Here is an 8,625-nt window from a genome sequence, read left to right as displayed (position 1 = left end):
GTACCTGGTCCAGAAATAATTTATTTACGCCATGTAGAACGCGCAAAGCCACACTTGCGCCCCGGTGAGGAAGACCGCGTCTACCCACCGCCACAATTTATTATACCATTGCAAAACGTGCAACAAGTCGAAGGAAACAAGGTGCACATGGAGGCACGCATCGAACCAGTTGGTGATCCAACTATGGTCGTAGAATGGTTCCTTAATGGTCAACCGTTGGCAGCAAGTAAGTGTCAAAAAAATTTGTAAGCAATATGTTAGTTTCGTTATTTAAACTCTCTTCCTCACGTGCAGGCTCACGCGCTACCTCTGTCTTCAAGTTTGGTTTCATAGCGCTCGATCTTTTGAGCATTATGACTCACGACTCCGGTGAGTACATGTGCCGCGTTAGTAATGCTGCTGGTGTTGCTGAATCTCGAGCCATTCTTTCTGTCATTCAACGTCCCTCCATCGAGCAAAGCTCCCAGAATCCAAATAGTTTACAATATATCAACCAATTGGAGGATTACTCACGCTACCAGCGTCAGGAAAGCTCGGAGGAACTAATGAATCAACCACCAGTTTTCATTCGCCCGCTAAAGGACCTTGGCGAATTCGAGGAGGGCAAAAATGTGCACTTTGAAGCTCAAGTCAACCCAGTTAACGACCCCACAATGCGTGTGGAATGGTACAAGGATGGCCGCCCGATTACTGCTAGCTCGCGAATCACTGCAATCTTCAACTTCGGCTACGTCTCCCTTAACATCTTGCACCTACGGGCTGAAGATGCTGGTTCGTACACAGTGCGTGCAGTTAATCGTGTAGGCGAAGCCACCAGTACCTCGAACATACGTGTAAATATACGTTCTGAGGTGACCGCAGACTTGGGTATACCCGAACAACAGCGTTACATCGAGAAGGTTGAAGAGCTAGAGGACCACCGCAAAGCACAGCAACGTCGTCATGTACAAGAGGTACCTGAGCCAATCGGACCAGCACAATTCAAAACTCCGATCCAAAATCAATTGGATATTCGCGAGGGTGGACATGCGCACTTTGAAGCCCGTCTCGAACCAATCGGCGATGCTACTATGCGCGTGGAATGGCTCAAGGATGGTCAACCGCTGGAAGCTAGCTCCCGTAGCACCACCTTCTTCAACTTCGGCTATGTTGCACTGACCATAAAGCAACTGACAATTTACGATGCCGGTACTTACACTTGTCACGCCTACAATGCCATCGGACAGGATACGACTACAGCGCAGTTGACTGTGCTTTCAAAGAAGGATATTGTCTCTGACACCCAACACCCAGGTGGCTTGGAAAAACTACAGCACTTGGAGGATTCTACGCGTTATGGACGCACTGAAGAGGAGGAGACAAAAGTCACACAAATTCCACGTTTCCTCGGCCCAATGAAGGGAACCAATAAAATTTTGGAAGGACAAAGAGCTCACTTCGAAGCACGCGTCGAGCCACAAAGCGACCTTAGTTTGCAGATTGAATGGTATCACAATGGGCGTGCCATTAGTGCAGCTACACGCATTCAAACCTATCATGACTTTGGCTATGTCGCCTTAGATATCTCGCAAGTACGTGCCGAAGACGCAGGTATCTACACTGTGGTAGCCAGAAATAAGCTAGGTGAAGCACAATTACAAGGAACGATGGTAGTAGAAAGTAAGTAAAAACTATTTAATACGATTTTAAAAATTCGAATTTTAATTTCTGCTTTGCATTTCACAGCTCGTTCCAGCATCGATACATCTAGCATGCATCGCGGCCTCTACGAAAAGACTCAAAACATGGAGAACAGACCATTTGTTGAGCCTCAATACGACATTGAGGAGATCTCCAAGTCAAAGCCAATTTTTGTACAACCACTCTCCGACCATAAGCCCATACATGAAGGCAAAAATATTCACTTGGAATGCCGTCTCGAACCAATGGGTGACCCCACCATGCGCGTTGAGTGGTTCCATAATGGTCGTCCCATTACCGTTGGCTCACGCTTCCGCACGTACTACGACTTCGGCTTCGTAGCGCTAGATATTGTGCAGGCTACCGCTGCTGACTCCGGTGAATACACTTGCCGCGCCACCAACCATTTGGGTTCAGCTCATACTTCTTCGTGCGTGCGTGTTATTGATCGCTCAGATATTGTGACAGAGACACAAAACGAAATGTCACTTGAGCAAATACAACAACTGGAGGACGCTACACGCCGTCGCCATCATGTCGAAGAAGACATCACCGTCATGCAGGCTCCACAATTCACGCGTGCTTTACATAATATTGAAACTGTTGAGGGCACAAATGTTCATCTGGAATGCCGTTTGCAGCCGGTCGGTGACCCAAGCATGCGCGTAGAATGGTTCGTCAATGGAAAACCAGTTAAAACTGGTCATCGATTCCGTCCAGCCTATGAGTTTGACTATGTTGCACTTGATTTGCTGGGATGTTATGCTGTTGACTCGGGTGTATACACCTGCCAGGCCCGCAATCAGCTTGGCGAAGCTGTCACTTCATGCTCTGTGCGCATTATGGCTAAAAGCGATCTGATATTGGAGACACAAAATGAGTCTGGTCTGCAGAAGATTGCCTATTTGGAGGATTCGTCTCGTTACCGACGCAGCGAATATGTTGACGAGGTTGTCAATGTGCGTCCACGTTTCCTTACTCATCCGAAGAGCCTGACAAATATGCGTGAGGGTGGTCATGCCCACTTTGAGTGCAAAATCGAACCAGTCACCGATCCCAACTTGAAGGTGGAATGGTTTAAGAATGGACGTCCCATCACAGTCGGTCACCGATTCCGACCCATTCATGATTTTGGATACGTAGCATTGGATATTGTCGATCTAATTGCTGAGGACTCTGGCGTTTACACTTGCCGCGCAGTCAATTTGATTGGCTCCGATGAGACACGTGTAGAATTGCAGTGCCGCAGCAGTGACCAAATTGTTACTGTTACCCAAAATGAGGCAGGCCTCGAGCAGATTCACTATTTGGAAGATCGTTCGCGCTATACACGCCGTGAAGAAATCGACGAAACTACCAAACAAGCACCAGTGTTTACAACTTCTTTGAAGAACGTCGAAATTAAGGAAAATCAACGCGCGCATTTCGAATGTCGCTTAATACCGGTATCCGATCCCTCAATGCGCGTCGAGTGGTACCACAACAACTTGCCACTGAAATCTGGCTCTCGCTTTACTGAAACCAATAATTTCGGTTTTGTCGCTCTGGATATTATGTCCTGCTTACCTGAGGATGCCGGTACTTATACCTGCCGTGCCTACAACGCTGTCGGTGAGGCCATCACTTCCGCCGTTGCTATTGTCCACACCAAGAAGTCCATCTACTTGGAATCACAGCACGAAAGCGCTTTGCCCCGCCTACAACATTTGGAAGATGGCGCCAAGCGCCAGCGCATGAGCGTGCAAGAAGAGGTGGTCAGCCAGGCACCAGTCTTTACTTTGCCTGTGCGCGATGTACGCGTCGCTGAAGGCCAAGCCGTACACTTTGAAGCTCGTCTCATCCCAGTTGGCGATCCCCACTTGAAGGTAGAATGGTTGCGCAACGGACAACCCATTGAAGCCTCAAATCGCACCACCACTATGCACGATTTTGGATATGTTGCATTGAACATGAAGTATGTCAATCCAGAAGACTCTGGCACCTACACTTGTCGTGCCGTGAACGAGCTCGGCCAAGCGGTTACCTCATCTTCGCTCATCGTGCAATCTAAAACATCAATTCAAATGGAAACTCAACACGAGGCCGCTATGCATAAGATTCACCAGCTAGAAGATCATACCAAATATCAACGTCGCGAAGAGGAAGAATATGTGGTTAGTCAACCTCCACGTTTCGTCACAAAATTGATCGGTCCCACCAACTTAGTTGAGGGACAGAGCGCACACTATGAGTGTCGAATTGAACCATACCCCGATCCTAACCTCAAGGTAGAATGGTTACACAATGGCAAAGCATTGAGCACAGGTCACCGGTTCCGCACCACATATGACTTTGGTTTCGCCGCTCTGGACATACTTACCGTTTATGCTGAGGACAGCGGCGAATATACATGTCGTGTTACCAACAAACTGGGCGAAGCGGTCAACTCCATTAGCCTGAATGTGCAGTCGCGTTCAGCGATCATTAGAGAAACACAGCACGAGGAAGCATTACAGAAGATCCAACACTTGGAGGATGAGTCGCGCTTTCAACGCAAGGTCGAGGAAGATCAATTTCATGCCGAGCGCCCACAATTTGGACGTCCATTACGCAACGCGAACGTAAACGAAGGCACTCCCGTACACTTAGAGGCCACCTTGACACCAGTCAATGATCCAACTATGAAGGTGGAATGGTACTGCAATGGCATGCCCATTCAAACTGGTCACCGCTTCAAGACCACTTACGATTTCGGCTTCGTCGCTTTGGATATACTATACACGCATGCTGAAGATACCGGCACTTACATGTGCAAAGCCAAGAATGCCGTAGGGGAAGCTGTCACGACTTGTGCTGTAAACGTAACAGGTAAGTGTCAACCTCAAATAGTGCCTCTAGAGTCATTTCAATAAAACAAATCTATTCACAGCAAATAAGACATTGGATCTCGACACAATGGACGCCCAGCGTTTGGAGAAGATTCGCCAACTTGAGAACTACGCACCTCCCACCAAGCCAGTTGTGGAAGAGAAGGGCCAGAAACCAATTTTCCTGACACCGCTCAGCAATTTGGAACATCTTAAGGAAGGCGAACATGCTCACCTGGAGTGTCGTGTCGAGCCCATAAATGACCCTAACTTGAAGATTGAATGGTTCTGCAATGGCAAACAGCTGCCAATGGGACACCGCTTTAGAACCACACACGATTTTGGTTATGTCGCCTTGGACATCTTGTATGTCTATGGTGAGGATACCGGCACGTACATGTGCAAGGCTACGAACTTGCTTGGCGAAGCTGTCAACACTTGTAATGTTCGTATTTTGAACCGACGCAGCATGATTTTAGATACCCAACATCCAGATGCCTTGGAGAAAATCCAGAAATTGGAAGCCAAGGCAGCACCTGCGCGCAGCGAACCTGGCGACTTACCTATTGGTCCGCCACACTTCACAGTCGAGCTGCGTGGCACTACTGAGATCTTTGAAGGCCAAACAGCTCACTTTGAGGCACAAGTAGCGCCAGTTCACGATCCAAACCTGCGCATTGAATTCTACCATAATGGAAAACCACTGCCATCGGCTTCACGTTTCCACATTACTTTCGATTTTGGTTACGTTTCGTTGGACATCACACACGCTGTGCCGGAGGACGCTGGTGAATACTCTGTTCGTGCCGTCAACGCATTGGGTCAGTGCGTTTCTTCGACTAGTTTGAAGGTTAATGCTCGTGGCACAATCATTTCGGAAACTCAACATCCGGAAGGTTTGGAGAAGATTCGCAAACTCGAATCGAATGCTCCATTCCAGCGTCCCGAAGTAGAAACACCGGGTACACGCCAACGGCCGGTGTTCACGCAGCCTCTGCAGAACATCGACCGTATTAATGAACATCAAACTGCGCACTTTGAGTGCCGTCTTATTCCTGTCGGTGATCCCAATCTGAAGGTCGAGTGGTACCGCAATGAGAAGGTTATTGAGGATAGCTCGCGTATTACCAAACAACACGATTTCGGCTTTGTTTCCTTGGACATTTCACACATCCGTAAAGAAGACGAGGGTGTGTACATGTGCCGCGCAGTTAATCCCCTTGGTGAAGCTGTCACAACTGCTTCCATGCGCGTTGTTACCGAAGCATCGATTCAAATGGACACTCAACATCCTGACAGTATAAGTCGCATACACCAACTCGAACGTCCAGCCGCACCACGTGCCGAAGAGCCAGAACGTGCTTTCGAGAAACCAATCTTCACGCAACTGCTTACTGGTCCATCTGAGCTGTGGGAAGGACAGCATGCTCACTTCGAGGCACGCGTGGTGCCCGTGGGCGATGCATCACTGAAATTCGAATGGTACGTAAATGGCGTGGAGTTGCAGATGGGCTCACGTCTTCGCACTACTCATGATTTCGGTTTCGTTACACTCGATATCAATGCCGTTGTGCCTGAAGATGCTGGCGTGTACATGTGCCGCGCCTATAACGCTGCCGGCGAAGCTGTCTCATCCACCGCCATGAAGGTGAAGACAAAGGCCAACATCGCTGGTGAACCATTGATTCCGGAATCCTGGGAAGCCATTCGCCAGAAAGAGGCCGCCATGAATCGGGTGCCAGAGATGTTTGTAGACACCACCCCACAACAAGCACCAGTCTTCACCACGCATTTGCAGAGCTTCGACAAGCTCTCGGAAGGTCAGCACGTTTTACTTGAGGCTCAAGTTGAGCCACGTGCCGACCCGAACTTGCGCATTGAGTGGTTCAAAAATGGTATCTCACTGACCACTGGCTCGCGTATACGCAGCACTTTTGACTTTGGCTTAGTTACACTATCTATCAATGGACTCCGCGCCGATGACTCAGCCATTTATACTTGCAAAGCCACAAACCAAATCGGTGAAGCTGTCTCGACATGCAGTCTCAAGATTGAAGATCGTCATTGGTTGCAAGGCGAGTCAATACATCCAGACTCCTTGCCGCGCATTGGCGAATTAGAAGCACCCAAGCCAGGACGCCCTGAAGCACCTGAGCCAGTTTATGAAGTTCCTGTCTTCACTACTCATTTGAATAACATAGAATGCAAAGAGGGTGATAACGTACGTTTCGAGTCGATGGTTGAACCATCACGTGATCCTACAATGCAGATTGAATGGTTCTACAATGGCCAAGCATTACAAGCTGCTGCCAAATTTAAGTCCATTTACGATTTCGGCTATTGTGCGCTGGATTTGACTAACACATATCCTGAGAATAGCGGAGTATACACACTGAAAGCCACCAATAGCAAAGGATCGGCCACTACCTCTGGCACACTTAAGTGCACAGGCGGTAGGACCTTTATCCTGGACACTCAACATCCGCAAGGTGAGGCTGGCCTGGAGGCCGTTAAGGAAACTGAAGAGGAATTGGCTAATCGTTATGCACGCCAAGTATCAAAACCCGAAACTCAATATCCAGCACCAGTTTGGACGAAGCCCCTGCAAGCTGAGTTCCATCTTTCCGAAGCACAATCCTTGCACTTGGAAGGTAATGTTGAGCCGAAAGAAGATCCGAACCTATTCATTGAATGGTATTTCAATGGAAAAATTCTTCAGCATGGCTCTCGCTTCAAGATGACCAGTGAATTTGGTTTTGTTACCTTGGACTTGATTGAAGTCTATGAGCGCGACCAAGGTATTTATACGTGCAAGGCTTACAATAAGGCTGGTGAGGCCTTTACCACAACAACCATTTTCTGTACAAGCAAGGAAAGTATTATCGAAAGGACGCAACATCCTAAGGGTGCAGAAGGTTTGGAACAAATCCAAGATTTAGAAGAGTCACTCCGCAAGGACGGAAAGAAACCGGAACAGCCTGAAGAAGCCATGGCTCCTCGCTTCACCACTGAATTCATTGACATCAAGGATGTTGGTGAGGGTGAGATTGCCCACTACGAAGCCAACCTCATACCCACTGGTGATCAAAGTATGGTCATTGAATGGTTCTACAACGGAAAAGTGTTGGAAGCTAGTCATCGCGTGCGCACCATCTATGCTTTCGGTATGGTCGCCCTAGAAATTCTTGGCACCAAAATCGAAGACTCTGGCACCTACACCTGCCGCGCCACTAACAAATATGGCAGCGCTGAGATTAGCTGCGTGTTAGAGTGCGTTGAGAAGCCGCGTGGCCAGAAACCACGTTTCACCTCACACATCCAATCACTAGAGGGACTCAAGGATGGACAGTCGGCGCACTTTGAGTGCACACTCATACCAGTCAACGATCCCGATCTCAAAGTCGAATGGTATCACAATGGAAAATTGTTGCGCCATTCGAATCGCATCAAGACCGTGTCTGATTTCGGTTATGTGGTATTGGATGTTTCCTATTTGCAAGACCATGACAGTGGTGAATACATGTGCCGCGCCTACAACAAATACGGCGAAGATTTTACTCGCGCAACCCTCAATTGCCGCGGTCGCGGTGGCGTGTTCTATGATAGTTTACAGCCCGATTCACTGCCAAGAATTCGTGAGCTGGAATGCCCACAAGGACAACAGGGCGATACCAGTGCACCAGTGGTTACCGAACCACCCAAATTTATCACACAAATTACGGACATCACCAAATTGGTTGAGGGACAGAGTGCACACTTCGAAGCGCGCCTTACACCAGTCACCGATCCAGATTTGAAAGTGGAATGGTATTTCAATGGCAAGAAGTTGCCACACGGACACCGTTTCCGTACCTTCCACGACTTTGGCATAGTTATTTTGGATATCTTATACTGCTATGAAGAGAATTCTGGTGTTTACGAATGCCGTGCTGTTAATAAGTACGGCGAAGATGTAACACGCGCCACTCTGAAGTGCACATCTAAGGCGAATCTGATTCTTGACTCACAGCTACCACGTGTAAGTAGTGAAAATGAATTTATCTTGTCACTAAAATGTAACATTAGTACCGTCTGTAACTAAATTCTTTTCAATTTATAA

At 48.1% G+C, this 8,625-nt stretch overlaps 1 protein-coding gene across 1 annotated transcript in view; it reads left to right on the top strand.

Moving 5' to 3' along the window:
• The window catches only part of LOC118747098 (titin-like), a 30,056-nt gene that overhangs the window by 1,925 nt on the left and 19,506 nt on the right, over nt 1–8,625 (top strand). Inside the window, exons 4-7 of the mRNA XM_036481089.1 lie at nt 8–226; nt 295–1,659; nt 1,726–4,527; nt 4,589–8,544. Of these exons, the coding sequence (XP_036336982.1) occupies nt 8–226; nt 295–1,659; nt 1,726–4,527; nt 4,589–8,544 (8,342 nt within the window). The remainder of the gene's footprint in view (nt 1–7; nt 227–294; nt 1,660–1,725; nt 4,528–4,588; nt 8,545–8,625) is intronic.

The sequence above is a fragment of the Rhagoletis pomonella genome, unplaced genomic scaffold (genome assembly GCF_013731165.1).
Source record: "Rhagoletis pomonella isolate Grant_MI unplaced genomic scaffold, Rhpom_1.0 Rhpom_scaffold_00011, whole genome shotgun sequence".
In the NCBI taxonomy this organism is placed as follows: domain Eukaryota; kingdom Metazoa; phylum Arthropoda; class Insecta; order Diptera; family Tephritidae; genus Rhagoletis; species Rhagoletis pomonella.
This window is presented reverse-complemented; position numbering and strand designations above follow the sequence as displayed.